The sequence below is a fragment of the Lactuca virosa genome, chromosome 7 (genome assembly GCF_052849685.1).
Source record: "Lactuca virosa cultivar CGN04683 chromosome 7, Lactuca_virosa_CGN04683_v6, whole genome shotgun sequence".
In the NCBI taxonomy this organism is placed as follows: domain Eukaryota; kingdom Viridiplantae; phylum Streptophyta; class Magnoliopsida; order Asterales; family Asteraceae; genus Lactuca; species Lactuca virosa.
This window is the reverse complement of record NC_136432.1, coordinates 90,734,738-90,754,111: the sequence shown is the minus strand read 5'-3', so window position 1 is coordinate 90,754,111 and position 19,374 is coordinate 90,734,738. Positions and strand designations below refer to the sequence as shown.

General features: G+C 35.3%; 3 protein-coding genes and 1 non-coding gene across 4 annotated transcripts; 2 read left to right on the top strand and 2 right to left on the bottom strand.

The window, feature by feature from the left end:
- Positions 1-426: 426 nt before the first annotated feature.
- LOC145126909 (protein FAR1-RELATED SEQUENCE 7-like) lies at positions 427-6,410 on the top strand. The gene is made up of 6 exons (XM_079062187.1): positions 427-647; positions 754-1,483; positions 1,556-1,805; positions 1,893-2,639; positions 6,237-6,276; positions 6,329-6,410. Exons 1-6 carry the CDS (start codon positions 427-429, stop codon positions 6,408-6,410), a joined length of 2,070 nt encoding a protein of 689 aa, XP_078918313.1.
- TRNAY-GUA (transfer RNA tyrosine (anticodon GUA)) lies at positions 5,580-5,664 on the bottom strand. Its single transcript is given in 2 exon segments — positions 5,580-5,615; positions 5,628-5,664. It is a non-coding gene; the product is annotated as a tRNA-Tyr (tRNA).
- Positions 6,411-9,389: 2,979 nt separating the features above from the next.
- LOC145126908 (uncharacterized) lies at positions 9,390-10,103 on the top strand. The gene has a single exon (XM_079062186.1). The coding sequence runs from the start codon at positions 9,390-9,392 to the stop codon at positions 10,101-10,103; it is 714 nt and encodes a 237-aa protein (XP_078918312.1).
- A 3,206-nt stretch (positions 10,104-13,309) lies between these two features.
- On the bottom strand, positions 13,310-18,368 carry LOC145125636 (uncharacterized). The gene is made up of 7 exons (XM_079061069.1): positions 17,168-18,368; positions 16,468-16,793; positions 16,200-16,341; positions 15,968-16,119; positions 14,818-14,929; positions 14,267-14,561; positions 13,310-13,831 (listed from the first exon to the last, which is right to left on the bottom strand). Exons 1-7 carry the CDS (start codon positions 18,192-18,194, stop codon positions 13,795-13,797), a joined length of 2,091 nt encoding a protein of 696 aa, XP_078917195.1. The 5' UTR covers positions 18,195-18,368; the 3' UTR covers positions 13,310-13,794.
- Positions 18,369-19,374: the final 1,006 nt, after the last annotated feature.

The following is a 19,374-nucleotide window of genomic DNA, read 5'->3' as shown; positions in this document are numbered from 1 at the left end:
ATTTATCAAGGACAAACCATTGTCATCATGTACTAATAAATTGGTCATGGATGATGTTGGTGGGAATAAGGATGATACAGCTAATGATATTGGCCATGGCTTTAATGAATTTGATGAGGCAGCTAGTGACTTTGATCTTGGGTTGTACCAACAGATTTTACAGTCTAATGACCAAAATGTAGATGATGAGGTTCATGAAGGTGAGGACAATACAGTTAACAAGGAAGTCTTTGAAGAAGAGTTTCATGAAAGAAATGAAATGAATGATGAGAATGTAGAGATGAGAGATATTGCAGTTGATGATGGAAGTGAAGATAAGACAAAAACTGTGAAGAAAATCATGAAAGAAGTGATGAGAGTGAGGACAGTGAGGATAGTGATTTCTGGGTGGATGAAGACAACATAATCCCTGATGTAGAAGTAGATATGAGGGATTTTTACATGAACATAGATCTTGAAGCAGAATTTCTTGAAAAAAGATTATCAAAGCAAACAGATTATGAGAGTGATGAGGGCAATGAAGAATTGGATGTTATAGATAATGATCAATGGGATTCACTCGATGAGGGTTCTGATATAGATAGGAAAAGAAGAGCTGTAAGGAATTGGGGAAGGAGACAAGGTGCTCTCAAGGTGAGGTACACAAGGTAACTTTTAGGATAGGACAAAAATATAAAAGTAAGAAGGAGTTAAAGGAGAAGATACAATTGCATGCATTATATTCTTTGTGAAAAACGACAAAATGAGGTTAAGGGCAATCTGTAAAGGAACTGTAGCCTTTAATGATGGTCATGTGGGTGAACCTACCCCTTGTCCTTGGGTGATACAAGGTTCTAGGTCAGATGTACATAGTTCTTGGTTCATAAAAACTTACAACCATGAGCATAGATGCCTCCAGACAAGAAAAGTTAGATCTGCAACCGCAAAGTTTATCTCTAAACAGATAATGGACCAGATTGAATCCAACCCAACAATCCCAGTCAGAGCTCTTCAAGAACAACTTCAAAAGGACTATCAAGTTGGATTCTCCATTCACAAGGCATTCAGGGCCAAATCTACTGCAAAAAAACTTGTCCAGGGTGATTACAAAAAGCAGTATGATGTTCTCAGAGATTACATCCTGGAGTTGCAGTCTACTAATCCAGAAACCACTGTGAAGTTAGAGTTTGATTCAGAACCCAACCCAAGTGCTACCTCAAGAAGTTTTAAAAGGATGTATGTGTGTCTGGGTGGAATGAAGAAGGGGTTTAGAGCTTGCTTGAGGGATTTTATAGGTTTTGATGGGGCATTTATGAAGGGCCCTTTCCCAGGACAAATTTTAACTGCAGTTGGGGTAGACTCCAACAATGGAATATACCCCCTAGCTTATGCCATTGTTGAGACTGAGAACACTGATAGTTGGAAGTGGTTTCTTGAGTGTATTGGAGATGATCTGGACCTATATGCAAACTCAAACTTTACATTTATTAGTGACAGACAAAAGGTTTGTAATTTGTTTGTTTATATTTGACATATTTGGATGTAGTATATTAACTATGTTTTAATTCCTTTACAGGGATTGCAGGCTGCCATTTCTCAGTTGTTCCCATGTGCTGAGCACAGGTTTTGTCTCAGGCATATACATGAGAATATGAGAAAAACATGGAGAACTAATGAGTACAAAGAGCACTTGTGGAATTGTGCTACAGCTACAATAGTCCCAGAGTTCAATCATAGGATGAAGGAATTCAGCTCATATGATATAGAAGCTTATAATTGGTTGAAGCAGATTCCCCCACAACACTGGGCAAGAAGCCATTTCATAGGTATATACTTCAATCATAGTACAAACCCCTTTTGTTGTAGTATTTCTTAGTATATGTTTGATCCTCACATTATTGTGATGTTTTCAGGTAGAGCAGTTTCAGATATGCTTCTAAATAATCTTTGTGAAGTTTTTAATAGCAAATTGATTGAGGGAAGGTACAAGCTACTTATAACCTGCTTAGAGTATATTAGGGAGTATATGATGAAAAGAATATGCAATGTCATAAAGGTGCAAAAAAAGTGTGTTGGTCCACTAACCCCATCTGCAACAAAGATCATGGAGAAGAATGTCAATTGGGCATCTCAGTACACAACTAGGTGGAATGGGTCAGAGAAATACCAAGTGCAAGGGCCATGGCAGGATCAACATGTTGTTGACATGGTTGAAAGAGTATGCAGTTGCAGGAAGTGGGAATTAACAGGACTCCCTTGTAAACATGTCATTGTAGTCCTAAATGACAAAGCATATAATGGTGAGGAAGTTGGAGAGCTGCACACTTATGCCCACAAGGTGCACTGGCTAGAAACATGGAAAACAACTTATGTGTACAAGGTAGAACCTATTAAAGGTAGAGCAATGTGGCCTATAAGTGAATGCCCAATTAAAATCATCCCTCCTCTACACCATAATCAGCCTGGAAGGCCCAAGAAGAAGAGGAGGCAATCTGTTAAGGAGGAAAGCCAGAAGAAGGGAGACAATGGTGCTAGTGGGAGTGGGAGTCAAAGCCATGTTGCTAGTGGGAGTGGAAAGCTTACAAGAAATTTTATCAAAGTAACTTGCAGCAAGTGTAAAACTAAAGGGCATAATGCTAGAACTTGCAAAGGCCAAGGGGGTAAGTGATGTGATTTTGCTGTATGTAGGGGTATAAGTGTTTTTTGGGATAATGTTATGCTTATGTGTATTGTATGTGTAGTACTTTATGTGTTTTGGGGTTTAAGAAATTTGGATGTTATTTTTGGTACTTGATAGTGTACCCCTGTGATGTATGGGAACAATTTAGACTGGATTGATGTAATGGGTTATGTTATGTTTAATGTGTTGATGTTATTCTCATGTTTAATTTGATGTTGTAGAACTTGACCAAGGTACCCTTTTAGACAAAACATACAATTGTCATTGATAATGTGTAAACCACAAACAAAATAGAATGGTCAAAATTTACATACAAAATAGAATTACCATTGACAAATTCTTGCAAAACATGTCTTACATTGCTTACATTTTAACCACAAAAGACTACTACAGAGTACTGCCCAAAAGATTACATTGCTTAAACAAGATACTACCCAAAACATTAACACACTACCCAACCATTACACTTCAATCTACTTCTTATACACCACCGAAACCATTTCACTTCAATCTAGTTCTTATAAACCAGAACAAACACAAACAACATCCAACTACATAACAGGTAACACTTGAGTCTTGTGTTTTGTGACTTCAGTTTGTTGATTGTCCTCAGCAGCCCAGGTATAATAGCTTTTGAACGTTCACACATTGGACCATCAAACCACCCAATAAATCGACATTTGGATCCCCTCAAAATTGAAGAAACAAAAGAAGATTGTAACATGTAATGGGAGATTTATGTTGAAATCCAAAAATAAAAAAAAACATTGCGTACCTCAGTAGGGCATCCCCAGAAGCGTCTCCCTGGATTTTTGTCAGTCCATGCAGTGCGAACTATGGCCATTTTACCACAAAAACAAAGCACCATTTTTGATTTTGATTTCTTGAAGAAATCGAAGACGATCGCTTTGTTGAAGAAGACGCAGCTGTGAGAACGACGACAACGAGGGATTGGGGTTCGTTCATATAGGGCTCTTTTATTAATATAAAATAAGGGGCATAAATAGGGAATGACCAAAATACCCCCAATTTGACTAGTCAAACATAACTTAACAGAGAGAGATGGACGGAAGTTAACCCTATGGACCAAAGACGCAAGAAAATGAAAACTTTGGACTTGTGGCGCTAGCCCAAACTTTTTTGGACCAAAGTGGCAATTTTGAGCATACCACAGTAGGGCTGTAAACGAACCAAACGAACACGAACGGGGCTTGTTCATGTTCGTTCGTTTAAGTTAACCGAACAAATGAACGAACACGAACGAGTTTTCTTGTTCATGTTCGTTCGTTTAACAAATTACATTGTTCATGTTCGTTCGTTTATGTTCGTGAACATGCTAATCGAACATAAACAAACGAACATAAACAAACATATATGAACATAAATGAACATATAATATTGTAATGTAATCAAACACAATTAAACATATATGAAGATAAAAGGAACTTATATGAACGAACATGAACAAACGTAAAAGAAGAACATAAACGAACGTTCACGAACATAATTGAACGAACGAGACCATTGTTCATGTTCGTTCGTTTAACTAAACGAACGAGAATTTGTGTTCATGTTCGTTCGTTTATTAATTAAACGAACATAAACAAACTTCCCGCCGAACGGTTCACGAACAGTTCGTTGAACGTTCAGTTCGTTTACAACCCTATACCACAGGGACCATTTGTGCAGTTTTGTCAATGGTTTACTTACAGTCAAAACATGAAATAAGAATGGAAAAGAAGACTCGTTTTTAAATATATTATTTGAAATAGGGATGTTATTCGGGTCGGAACCGAACCGAACCGACCCGAACCCGAATAAACCGAAAACCGAATAAGGGTAATTGTATGAACCGAAAACCGAACCAAATAAGCAATACGGGTTCGATTCGGTTCGGGTATTATTATGTTCGGTTCGGTTCCGACCCGAATAACCCAAAGAACATGTACAAGATGATTAAGGAGCCGAATAACCCAAATAACCAAAATAACATTTACAAAGAACATATATGGTTGTTTTCATTAAATCCTCTCATTCAAGGTCAACGTCTCCATTGCTTCGACTTATAGAGAAAATGTTAACTGTTAACATAACACATTCAAATTTCAATTGATAACATACATAATAGCACATTGAAAGATTGAGTAGTAGATTACCACATTCAAATTTCAATGAGTAACATACATAATAACACATTTAAAGATTGAGTAGTAGATTAAGATACAAATAATTACTTGAGTTTCTTGATTTGGAACCCAATTTTCCATGACTTGAGTGGAGTTTGATCACAATAGAAACAAGAAAACGAGGATGAGGAGATGATTTTTTTTCCAGGCGCAAGGGCTGATTTTTTTTTCTTATCGTGAATGGACTTTGAACTTTTAACTAGTGATGATCGATCAAAGATTATAGGTTATCGCAACTCGCAAGGATGAAAAAAACCTCAATCGATCAAAGAGTAATGTCGTCGATTTGGTGTAATACGCTACCGGATGATCGATATCGATTTCGTTGATTTTTTTTTGGTGTATTACGTGGGTATTTTGGGTAACGATCGATTGAACACAAGACTGAATATCGATTTCGTTGATTTTTTTTTGGTGTATTACGTGGGTATTTTGGGTAACGATTGATTGAACACAAGACCGAATAATCAATCGTATAAGGGGAAAAAATGCGACTTTTCATATTCGGTTCGGTCCTTTTGGACCGAATAAGCTCTTATTCGGGTTACCCGGACCGAATAACCCGAAAACCGAAAAAACCTTATATAGATACCCGAAAACCAAATCGAATTGTTTATTCGGGTCTAATTCGGTTCGGTTCGGTTTTCAGGCAAATTTCTCATCCCTAATTTGAAACATAGAGAATGTCGTGAAGAGATTCTTTCAAATAAGAAAACTAAAATTAAAATACAAAATCCGACCTGCCGGATTCGAACCAGCGACCTAAGGATATCAGCAAACAACTACAGTCCTCCGCTCTACCAACTGAGCTAAGGTCGGTCTTGCATGTTATACGAAACATTATTTATATACAATATTTTTATTATGAAGAAATATAGAACGGGTGTTAACGTAACTTGTACTTATAGAACGTAGCGTATAAAACCAACGGAACTTGTACTTACAAAACGGGAGTATCTATAACGATAAAATTTTATTTTATTTTTAAATAGACAAAATTACATATTTAGTCCCTGTGGTTTGCAAAAAAGACCAGCCGGTTCAAACATATTTTGTGTCGGGCCTAAACAATAAAAAGGGCCCTTACTTTTGTGTTTAGTTTGCGTGTGGTTACACTTACTCTTTTGATTATCACTACTACAGACAAAATCTTACAGCTCTTGAATATGAAACACAAATCTTGGATAATAACCAATTCTTGGATTAAATTGCAGTCGGGGAGTAATCCAATTGAATGCACACCATGTGTTCGATGAAAGTCCAATGATAATTTTCGTTCTTATATAAAAGCCAAATTATATTCAACTAAGTTTTTCTGTTTTAATCATGAATAAAAAATGATGTTGCAATTATTTCTGATTTTTTTTGTTTTGATGTACCATGTATACCAGGTAGTTCATATCAAGAAGAGATCAATTCAGTGGAGTCCAGGTTTTTAAATTTTGACTTTTGACTTTTGACTTTTCTTTCTAAATTTTTGTAGGTTGAATGATTGCGTATATGTTTTATTGGTTATCTTCAATGCAAAAGAATTTCGGTCGACCTGCTCAAATTCCAGTGGCTGATTAAGAATTGAACCAATAGTAAAAGGGTAATTTGGGTAATATATGTTTGTAGGAAGCTAAATTTGTTATCGTTAGTATTGCTATTCACGATTTGGGCAACTTTTAGCTGAATTTGGAAGATTAAGTTAGGAATCGAGTTTTATTTTTATTTTGACTTAATTTATTTATTCTTAGTGTTGTCGGTGATGTGTATGTACAAGTACAAGAAGTTACAAAATCTGTGTTTATTATGTTAGATGCTTTCCAAGTGATTACTTCGATAATCAGATTACATATCATATAGGAATTTTACATATGCTTTATAAAAAATAAATGAGCTATTTAAAAAAGATAATTAATTTTTTCTTCTTCAGAAATGACCATTTTCTTTTAGATGTCTATAGAATTGGGATTGTTTTTTTAAATTCCTTATCACTATCTAGATTGACAGCCTTCTTTTGAGATATCTTCTCAATGAAGGCTATAGGCATAGCATCATAAAGGTTACATCTTTTTCAAATTATAAAGAAATGATAATTAATAATTAATCTTTTTTATTTTCCAGCTTGCAGGTTAGATCACAGTTACATGAAGCTAAGTATAAATTTTTACTTTATTTTAAGGGATTTGAGTTTATTTATTTATTTTTCCTCTAATTTACTTAAGATGAAGGTCGATGAAGATACAAAACATGAATTTACTTTTGGCTTGGTATGGAAAACCCTACAGTAGAATCCAAATTGAACAGCCCTTTCTAAAAAAAAAGGTGTAGAAATATACAAAGATAAAGGAAACTGGCAAAACATTTGATGTTCTTAGTTTTTTTAAACTTTGATATTTGCTTCTGTTTAGTTTTGTTAACATAATTAACTTTTTATGTTCAGTTTTATTTAATTGTGTGTTTTGTGCAAAAATTGCTATCATTTGTCTTTGAAATGGGTTATATGTCCACTGACACTTTTAATCTCAGCAATTAACTCTAAAATTGCTAGCATTTTTTTTATTTATTTATCCTCACTAAATATTGTCACTAATCAATGAAAGTCCATATACAGTTGTCTGAATATATATATATATATATATATATATATATATATATATATATATATATATATATATATATATATCAATGTTGTAAAAACCGGTTTTTTAGTTAAACCGGTATGGTGGCCGGTTCCCGGTTCAACCGTTTCGACCGCTGGGTCAACCGGTTTTTATAGTTTTCTTGTTTTTTTCTATTCTTTTACACACACACACACACACACACATATATATATATATATATATATATATATATATATATATATATATATATCATGAATTTGATGTTTACAAATTCAAACATTAAAAATACATATAAAAATAAGTTGTAGATGGATCAAAATACATTAAAATAACACATAACCATAAGTTTTAGTATTTTACATCAATCCATATTTGTCAAAAATAAAATAAAATATGATACCGTAACGAAATATAATTTTAAATAAATACAAACAAATCAAAAAACTTTATAACATTTATCATATGTTTTTATTTAGAGAAAATAAATAGATATGAAAAATAAAACAAAAGTTTATTATATAAATTGTTCTTTTTCATGTGTTTTTATTCCGTTTAACCCAATGTTTTAAAAACCGGTTTTTTAGTTGAACCGGTATGGTGACCGGTTCCGGTACAACCGATTTAACCGGTTTGACCGCCGGGTGAACCGGTTTCTATATTTTCATGTTTTTTTCTATTTTTCTACACATACATACAAATATTAATTATGAATTTGATGTTTACAAGCTCAAACATTAAAAATACACATAAAAATAAGTTGTAAATGAATCCAAATACATTAAAATAACACATAACCATAAGTTTTAGTGTTTTTACATCAATCCATATATGTAAAAAAGAAAATATAATATAATACCGAAACGAAATATAGTTTTAGATGTATACAACCACATCAAAAAACTTTATTTACCATATGTTTTTATTTAGAGAAAACTAAATAGATTTGAAAAAAAAATCACCAAATTTTATTATATAAATGATTATTTTATTATATAAACTTTATTTACCATATGTTTTTATTTACCTAAGTTCTCTTTCAGTATACCAAAAATTTGAAGTAAAAAAATGTTCAAATAGAATCATTCAATTGAAATGAAAATCGGTAGAACTAAGGTTTGTAATTACCTCGTGAATTAAGCAAATTAGAAGGTTTAAGAGGCTGATTAGGGCTGGACACCATCAATTTTGTCCCCGAAGCCCTCAACTATTCAACCTCGTCGTCCATGGCCCTCCCCCGCTTCCACAGACCACTGTCGCGGCTCCACCTCCCATCAACTAATCCTTCAGCCTATTAAAGATCATCACTAGCCCAATAAAGCCAATATTACTATCTAGAAGAAGTTACTTTGTTCTAGAATGATCTAGAAGATTCTAGAATATAGTAGAAGCCTGTGGAATATTCTAGAACATACAAGAAGACTAAAGAATATTATAGAATGAGATGGAAGAGCCTAGAATGTTTTGGAACATTCTAGAAGACCGTAGAAGACACAAGAACATCTTATACTTATCTAGGACATTATAGAACATTTTAGAAACATATAGAAGTTTGTAATACATATAGAATACGATAGAAAGTTCTAGAATAGTCATGAATGTATGTGCATATAGAACCTTCCTATATGGAGGTGGAAACACTTATAAATAGGTGTGGAGCTCATTTGCTCCAAACCAATCCCAACATCCATGTATCCAAAAAAAATCCTAAAAGAAAGCAAAGTCTTGTAGTCTCTGAAATTGTATGTTCTTCTTAAGTGTCTTAATAAAAGTATTGTTGCTTCCTATATAAAGAGTCGTGTCCAACAATCTGGTATCAGAGCGAGGTTTCTTGATAATGAAAACGAGTGATTCTCTTTATATCGTGAGTAGTCTGTGACTCTACAAGTTTAGTGACGAAACTAGCTTGTTTGGTATTACCGAGGTACTGCCAACACGATGGGTGATCTCCAAGTCGTCGTAGGAATCAAGAAACTCAACAACAACAACTACAAAATGTGGGAAACATGTATGAAGTCCTATTTACAAGGACAAGATCTATGGGAGGTCATTGGCAGAAGCGAAACTATGCCGCCAGAGGAAGATGTTAATGGTGCTTTGCACAAATGGAAAATCAAAGCAAGCAAATCAATGGTTGCCTTGAAGACCACAATCGAAGAAGAGATGTTGGAGCATATTCGGGACGAGAACACACCAAAAGAAGCTTGGGACACGTTTGTGATGCTTTTCTCAAAGAAGAATGATACGAGACTACAACTTTTAGAGAACGAGCTATTATCAATCTCACAACATGACATGACGATTACTCAATATTTCCTCAAGGTCAAGTTGATATGTCGGGAGATTACTGAACTAGATCCGCAATCCGTCATTGTAGAAGCTCGAATAAAGAGGATCATCATCCATGGACTGAGGTCGGAATATAGAAGTTTCGTTACTGCTGTACAAGGATGGCTCGTTCAACCATCACTTGTAGAGTTTGAGAATTTGTTGGCCAACCAAGAAGCTATGGCTAAGAAAATGGGAGGCATCACGTTGAATAGTGAAGAGGAAGCACTCTACACAAGTAAAAGTCGGAGGAATATCAAGCCACCTTCTAAAGAAGGATACACAAATGCTGACAAAATGAAGAGTCAGCAAGGAACCTCATAACCATGGAGATCTCAAAAGACCGGCGATAAGAGTTCTCGGGGGAGGAGGGTCGAAGACAACTACAACAATTGTGGAAAGTGGGGCCACATGTCTAAGGATTGTTGGCCAAAGAAAAAATTTGTCGAAAGCAATTCGATGAATTCCAAAAAGGAAGTAGAGGATGAATGGGATGTTGAGGCACTATATGCCATAGAAGAGAATAAGACTAAAAGAGGAATGCTAATGTTCGTGGATGCCAGGGTAAATGATACACCAAGGCATTGGTAGATACCGGTGCATCTCATAATTTCCTTGCTAAAGATGAAGCTAGGAAGTTGGGTATTAAATACACCAAAAATCTAGGCCAGTTGAAAGTCGTCAACTCTTTATCCAAGCTTATCATTGGTGTTGCATATGGACTACCTCTTAAGATAGCAGAATGGGAAGGCACCATAGACTTGACAGTGGTGCATATGGATGACTATCATATGGTATTGGGAATGGATTTCCTAGACAACGTACGACCCTGGTCATTTGAGAGAGATGATACCATGTGTATCACTAAGGGTTCAATAATTCACATTGTACCCTTAAAGAGAAATAGGATTGGGTCCCGAATCCTATCAACTATGCAACTCGACAAAGGTCTCAAGAAGAGTGAGACAAAGTTTATGACAACCTTGAAGGAGGAAGTTGTTCACTCAAAGATGGATGTTCTAAAGGAGAATAAGAACATGAAATCACCAGAGTTGCATAAAAAGTCGCATCTTAGACGAAAAGTGGAACATGTTAGAATTTCGGGGTAATAAAGGCACTTGGATATTCTCAGAATTGTGATTCCACTTTCAAATCAAAGTATTTGGGTGGTACTCCCTAATCTTTGATTGGATAAGACTCAGAAGTGAATAAGAGCAGAGAATGGTTTGTATTAATTTCGTAAGTACCAAAAAACTGATCAAAAATTGGTTAAATACCCCCCTTTGTCTAAAAACTGTCATAAACAATTTTTCCAACAGTAAAAAACTGTCATAAATTTGGGTTTTCTATATGGATTAATGCAAAGCCAAAAAACCGGTCAAATATTCAAAATTTGGATTTCTGACGCATTTCCGCGCTGACTTGGCAGCTCGACCCCAACCAGGGGCTCTACCCCTTGGACCCTGCTCCCAGGGGCGCTGCCCTCGGACCCCCGTTCATTCAGGGGCTTCGCCCCTAAATGACAGTCTACTTTTAATCTTGAATAAACTTAAACAAGTGTGCACTCCGCACCTTCCTTATTTGTTTAATATTCATCAAGATTGATTTTTGGTCAACAAGTCAACCCATTACACTTAAATACAATTGGTGAAACAAATCACCAACAGAACATGTGATAGAGAAACTGGATAAGGCGGATCAGAAGAAAATCACATTGATTCGTAAGAGCGAAGTAGAATCTCCCAACCGAGTAACATCTAAAAGAGATTATCAGATCAATAAGGGATCACGTCATAACATGTTAATATTTTGAGAATTTTCCAAGGTATGTAAAAGGGAAAACCCACATGCTTACAAGTTTGCCAAAGGGAGGCATAAGAAACTATACAAGAGAGTTCAACGGGGCCAGAAACAATATTATGGTGCAACAAAAGGCAACCACAAATGTCGTTGTCAACTACAGAAACAATATATGAAGCAACGGGTGCAACAACTAAAGAAAAACAAAGCATGTTGAAGAGAAAAAGTTCTCAAGGAAGAAGTCAATATTAGACATATCAAGACTAATGACCAAGTAGCAGATAGAGTTCACAAAGGGTTGAATAGTGAAAATTTTGAGGAATTTAATTGTCAGGTCAACATGGTATGAAGAATGGGGGCTAGCGCTGAGGGGAGTGTTAAAGATCATCACTAGCCCAATAGAGCCAATATTATTATCTAGAAGAAGTTAGTTTGTTCTAGAATGATCTAGAAGATCCTAGAACATAGTAGAAGCCCGTGGAATATTCTAGAACATACAAGAAGACTCAAGAATATTATAGAATGATATGGAAGAGCCTAGAAGGTTTTGGAACATTCTAGAAGACCGTAGAAGACACAAGAACATCTTATACTTATCTAGGACATTATAGAACATTTTAGAAACATATAGAAGTTTGTAATACATATAAAATACGAAAGAAATTTCTAGAATAGTCATGAATGTATGTACATCTAGAACCTTCCTATATGGAGGTGGAAACACCTATAAACAGGTGTGGAGCTCATTTGCTCCAAACCAATCCCAGCATCCATGTATCCAAAAAAAAGCCTCAAAGAAAGCAAAGTCTTGTAGTCTCTTAAATTGTATGTTCTTCTTAAGTGTCTTAATAAAAGTATTGTTGCTTCCCATATAAAGAGTCGTGTCCAACACAACCTTTCCTCCTCGATATCTCTCTGTTTCTCTCTCATCAGTCCCGACCTCCCTCTTCATCGCGTTTGTGATTGGCGATTGAATACACAGACAATGGGTGTGTTTTTGCCTCGTCCGACATGAATATTTCCAGACGAGGGTTGCGTTATTTTTAGTTTTTCTTTTATTTTTTTAATTCAACAGAAATAACCCTTAAACTTTGCAACTTTTACCTTATTTGGTCCAATACCAAAAAATAAATTTCCTTTCATTTTCTGTTACATCTAATAGCAAAATACAATAAATATATTTAAGATATTTAAATTGAGGCTATTGCTTGTGACCACTACTTTAGGGTCACTACTTTCATTTCATTTTGTAAATCAGTGACCAATAATTTATTGTCATAGTTTTCCCATGTGATGTTCAGACGTGTTTTAATAACAAACACTACATAGTGACCACTAGTTTTGGTCACTAAGCTTCCAATACAGTGACCATTATTTTTGGTCACGAGCCCTCTAATGCAGTGACAATTAATTTTAGTTACTAATGCTTGTATGATATTGAAAAATATATTTTTAAATGTTATTATATGATTTAGTGATCAGTGAGTGACAACCATCATAAAATTGGTCATAAAATTTTTAACATTACCAAAATTTAGTGACGACTTAATATGTTGTGTGACTAAATGATGTTGTTAGTGAGCAGGTCATCACTAGAAAAGGATTTTTCTTGTAGTGTAGCCACATCATATTCATGTGGCTAATTTAGGTCTATGATTTAGACACATAAACAATGGGGGTATGTGACCATATATGTACCTATCCTCTTATACAAAATAGTGACAAACACATTCCAAAAATCAAACAAATACCATTGCAGTTGTTCACATTTACACTTTTCGACTATGGCTCGTAATTGTCAAGTTTTTTTATCAAAAAAAAAAGGCAAGGCTTTCGAAAAAATATAAAATTGTCACATGTATCGTAAATAAATTGTGGCCAAGACTAGGCAAGACTTTCACTAGTGAACTTTAGCCACTCAAATAATCGAAAGTGTGGCAGGGATGTTTTGGAAAAAGTGTGACCGTAGGTCATATGCTTATACTACTGATACTTTACTTGGTTTGCATGTTTTTAGTAGTCATGTTTCTTAACTGCAATTGGCAAATCATATAAGCTTCAGAACACATACAGCCTCTGTAAACTTCTGCATCACACTTGTCACTCTAACATTTGTCATTTCGAAAGTTCTTCATATGTAGAATATTGTCTGAGTTCATCATATGTGAAACACTTGAGATGTGTAATGAAGAATTACCCATGCTTACCAGGCATTTCACCAGAGCTCTTTCATGTACTTGTGCCACTCTGGCCTTAAAAAAGGGAAAGAAAAAAAACGTCAAAAGTTAACAGTGTTAACAAAAAAAATTACCCACAAGATTGGAAGTGAAAAAAAAAAGTTGCACCTATATCTATCCATGGGAGATAAAAATTCCATTCGTATTTAACAATGCAACATCGCTTGACTTAGATACAGGAAAGAGACAAGAAATCCATAACATTATTATATAGAAACCTAAACATTGTTGAACATAACTAGAAAACACATATTTGTTAATTTAGAAACCAAAAAAGAGGTTGCCCAATTGGAACTATGTCTGGGTTTCCTATGATGTATTAGTTTCAGCTGTGGTAAATAGTTATTATCTGGAATAACTACATATGAAGACAAAAATATGCACATATAACACTAATGAAAGGTTTGTGTAAACCAGCGTTTTGCTTAGTCATGGCAAGAAGATACTTACGAATTTTCTGGGTAAAGCCAGTCATCACAATAACGGGCTCTCAATAGTTCTGTTGCGAATTCCTTGTTCTGTGGAATATATTGCTCCAAGATTTTTAGCATATTTGATTCTGAATCCACCTCATTGCAGATGTCAAAACATGATTGGGCAATATGAACCAAAGACATTTTTCCATATTTCATAAACAAATCATCCATCTTTTGGAATTCTCTTCCATTAGAGATTGTTTTCCCTGTTATCACCTCTATGAATGCCATTGTAAAGCCCAAGAAATTGCTTTGTGGTTCACCGCGCTCTGAAAAAATATTCATTGTTCAGATGTACGAAATTGCATCACCACAATCAAAACACAATAGGGACGGGGCAGTTACCGAGCCAGAACGAAAATCAACGGGGTCCATCATACTTAAAAAATTAAACAAAGATAAAAACATTCGAAAATTTCTGAAAATTTGAGATATTTTGGACTTTTAGCAAAAATTGGTAAAAAAGATGGGATTTTCAGCCAAAGAGGGAAGGTATGTATAGGAGATATGTTAAAAGTAACTTACTAAACCCTGGATAATCATCGCGAATACCAAGTTCATAAAATGCTACACCCCAGGGATAGCCACCATGCACTAGCTTAGTAACATCATAATTTGCAAGCTTTACCGTGTAATCCTGCAAATTTATAAAGTTTGTCAAGATCGGTTCCCACATAGGATTCCTTTTGGATTTTTAAGATCATGATTGTAGATCAGATCCAGATCCTTAGATCGTATCAATAGTCAAACATGTGGAAATGGTGACAGTAGGCAGAAATCAGAGCATAGAAATACACAAAGGATACAGAACATGGAAATGTACAAAAGAAGCAGAGTTTTATAAGAAATTAAATAAATATAACGAATTATCGAGTTTTATATCAAAACCAGGATCAAGAAATGAGCAAGGACATGTACAAAACAACCTGTAACTAAAGTTTTAATTTTTTGAGTTGTTTGGTGATTCTGTTCTTGAGAATGTTCTTATTGATTCTTCATTTGATTTTTGAGGGTGTCACTAGCGTCTTTGGTGGCTAAAATTGTGTATATTTTTTACCTTACCCCTTTAGTCCTTTACAGTTCAAAAAAGTGAAATAAATAGAATAAATAGAAGGTAAATATGTTGGGTACGAATGTATTAGGTAATGACTGTTCAGATTTTGATAATATGGTACAATCGGATTGGATCCGGATCCCACGATCCTAATTAAATATGATCTTATGGCAAGCTTGATCCAAATACGATCCGGCTTGTCAAGCTCGATCCAAATACGATCCGGCTTGTTTTGAAAAGGTAGGATGGTAGGATCCATTAGGATTGGGATATTATTGACAACCTTGAAATTTATATCAAATGGAGATTGGTAAAACCAGGAAAACGAGTATTCAAGTTTAATTTAGAAAATTGCTTAGCACTGAAATATGTTATACAATTCAAGAAAGGTAGGTAATCACGCAGAGAGTTTTTTTTAAGTTCCAATGGCACAACTATATATAAATGCTTTGCAAATCAAGACATTTAATCAAAATCTCGGTTGTTATCAGCTATAAGACACAAATAAGACAATATATTACCATATGTACTTTTTGTGTATGAGATTCATTATAAAGGGAAACAACAAAACATAATTGGTCATGGATATCCAATGCGAATAATGAAAGAGCTCAACCATACCTCATCCAGCAATATCTTATCTCTGTGAAGCCGAGACTCACCAAAAACACGTCCCCCTAGTAGATCTTGTGACTTGTGCAAAAAAACAATACCCCGAGCAATTCCTACTGCTATTTTCACCTTTGCAACCAACGGAAGTGTAAATAGTGTTCCTACAACCCATGAAAAAAATTAATTAAATTTGCAGTATTTTTAGATTTGCTTTATGCAAGGATTTATTTGTGTTGCTTGCCGGTATATAGGTGATCCTCAAAGTTTCCCTTAGGCATGAATTCATATACAAGGAGGAGCTTTTTGCCTTTCAAGCAATATCCTATGAGCTTTTCAAGGTTGGGATGACGAAATTCTTTCAACATTTCCAAATCCAACTCAGACTGCATTCAACACTGATCACGTTTCACAATGGTGCTGAGTTCAATGAAACATATATATGAAATGATATAATATGATTCGTATTCAAAAGGAAGTAAATAGAAAGGGTAATCTTCAAGATTGCTAACCCATGCAAGATTTGGGAGGTAAATTCTCCGGTCTACTGTCTTAATTGAAATTGGCAATCCAGTATTAGCTTTAGAAGGGGAATATGTTCTTTTATCGATCCAACCTTTGTAAACCTGCACGAAACACATACCCTTCATGTTTCTGCCATTTCCAAAGTTCTTCGTAGCACGTCTTAAATCCAAATATCGGAACCGTTTTAGATCTGTGACCACTGATTCCTCATGTTGACAAGGCACTCCAACCTGATCGCTGCCATCCTTGTTAGTTGAAGAGCATTGATTCATGTTCATTTCAAGGCTCTTTGATGAACTTGTGCCATTTCGGTCTTAGAAAACAGAGAAAAAAAAATGTCAAATGGTAACAGAGTTACAAATAGTTACCTACAAGGTCAGAAGTGAAAAATAAAACTTGCTTGCATATCTTTTAGTGGGAAACATCAATTGTGTTCTTATTTGACAAAGCAACATCGTTCGACTAAGTTTAAAGGAACCTAAATGTTGATGAACAAAACTAGAACATACCTAACTCAAACTTTGAGAAATAAAAATAAATAAAAAAAAAAAAAGTTGAACAAATTGTAGTTATATTTGGGTATTCTAAGATGTCATATTTCTGCTATTCAAGTGCTAGTTATTATCAAAGATTAATACTATAAACACAAACGTGCACATATAATATCAATGAGAAGTTTGGGTATACCCGAGTTTTGTTTAGTTGTGGAAGCAAGAAACTTATGAATCTTCCAAGTGAATACTGTTATGCCTGGTGCCTCAGCAGAATTGTCATGTCTCCGCTGTAGTTCTAGTAAATCCTGAAGTGTGATCACAACCTCGGCCATAGTAGGTCTTTCTTTTAGAACACTAAGCAAGCAACGATATGCAATTTTTGCAAACCCTCGTAAACATTTGGACAAAACTGTCCCCTGGATATTAGAATCAACCATTTGATCAAATTTCCGTTCTTTCACACACTTTTGAGCCCATCTTACCAAACTGATATTCTCCTCAGCATTGCTTTCATCTACTGCAAGCCTCCCTGTTAGCAATTCAAACAATATAACCCCAAATGCATACACATCTGTTTTCCTTGTCAACCTTCTGGTATAGAAATACTCTGGATCTAGATACCCGAACGTGCCTTTAACACTGGCGTCAACATATGACGTTGACTGGTTTGTTGGGCCTATTTTGGACAACCCGAAATCAGAAATCATAGCTGCCCATTTCTCATCCAAAAGAATATTTGAACTCTTCACATCACGATGAATGACTACGTGTTTAGTGCCCAAACCTGTGTGAAGGTAGTCCAATCCACGGCCGGCACCTATGGCTATCTGGAGTCTTTGCATCCAATTTAAAGGAGTCTCAGCTTTGTGTAGATGATGGTAGAGGGTTCCATTAGGCATATACGCATAAACTAGGATCATCTCTTTGTTATCATCACAATAACCAATGAGAGACACCAAGTTACAGTGGCGTAGCTTTGAAAGCATCTCGATTTCTGCCCTAAACTCAGGTGCCCCCTGATTGGATTTAGAATCCAACCGTTTGATGGCCACAACATGACTAGTTTCTTCGATAGAAATACAACCTTTGTACACCTTTCCAAACCCTCCGTGTCCAATGACTAGTTCATCATCGAAGTCATTGGTTGCGGATTGAATCTCTGCAAGAGAAAATTGGCGACCTGGTTGTACTGAAGTTAATAACAACAATCTATCAGCCATAACTTTGGCAAGTTACCTAGGTCTGTAAGAAAGTTTTTGTGATAGTATAATGGGAGCTAGGATCAGATATAAAGAACCAGACGTCAACATATAGAGGAAATTCCTTAGCAACATGATGCAGGATCCACGAAGTCTTCAAGGAAAAGCATCATCATGTGAATGAAGAGACAAAATAATAAAAGAAGAGGGATTGGATGACATAATTATTAGCAGAAAAAGGCTGAATAGTGTGTGGTCCTGTTTTTTCTATTCTATCCTATTGACCATTCCATTATCAACTAATAAATTATTTTTTCCCCTAATTGCTTCGTAAACTCCATCGGAATCAACCCTAGCAACAAGATGGCCGTCCATAGATGATCCTTACCAGATCCATTCTCCACCGAATTGGTGAATCCAATCAACTTAATTGCCAACTTCAACTCTAATAATCTTAGACCATCTTTAGCCCAGTTTTAACCTCAAAAATAAACTAAAAAATTAGTTATATACTGTTTCAACCCCAACTATATTTTATATTTTATCTCAAAAGATATATTAATATATATTTGTATAAGTGGAATTAGGTATTAGTTTAGAAGTAGTTGATATATTTGTATTTGCCGGTTCAAAAAAAAAATTAGTATATTTCATTCTTATAAGAATATGGGGAGTGTGCACGGTTTGGCCGTACTCTTTGCCACATAGGCAGAGGAACGCCCCCCCCCTCCCCCTTATGCGGTTTTACCACACGTCTCCCCCTCATGGTTGTATTAGGACATTCATTGCTGAGGAAACTCCTTTGCAGTAGTGTCCGTCCTGATGAAAAATCCTAGATTAGGTCCCTTGTAATAGTTGCTGTCATAGGGACGTAAAGTGATGATAACGGGAATGGGTAATCGGGTTATTGTTGGTTGGTGAAATTAAATATAATTATTTATTGTGAGTTGAAAACCCTATATGCTCACCAGGCTCCCAAGCCTGACCCACTCAGTTTCTTTGTATTACAGGTAGTGGCGCGAGAGCATAAGTTGGAGAACTTGTGAAGATGTTTTTGTTTATAGACCTGTAGTTGTATATAACTGTGTAAGGTCTATGTTTTATTGTTTATGCTTTTGTGTCTGTATCGGAACATGACATCCCGAGTTTTGTTATATAATGAAAAATACATTTCTTTAAGAAATGCTTTGATAAACCTTAT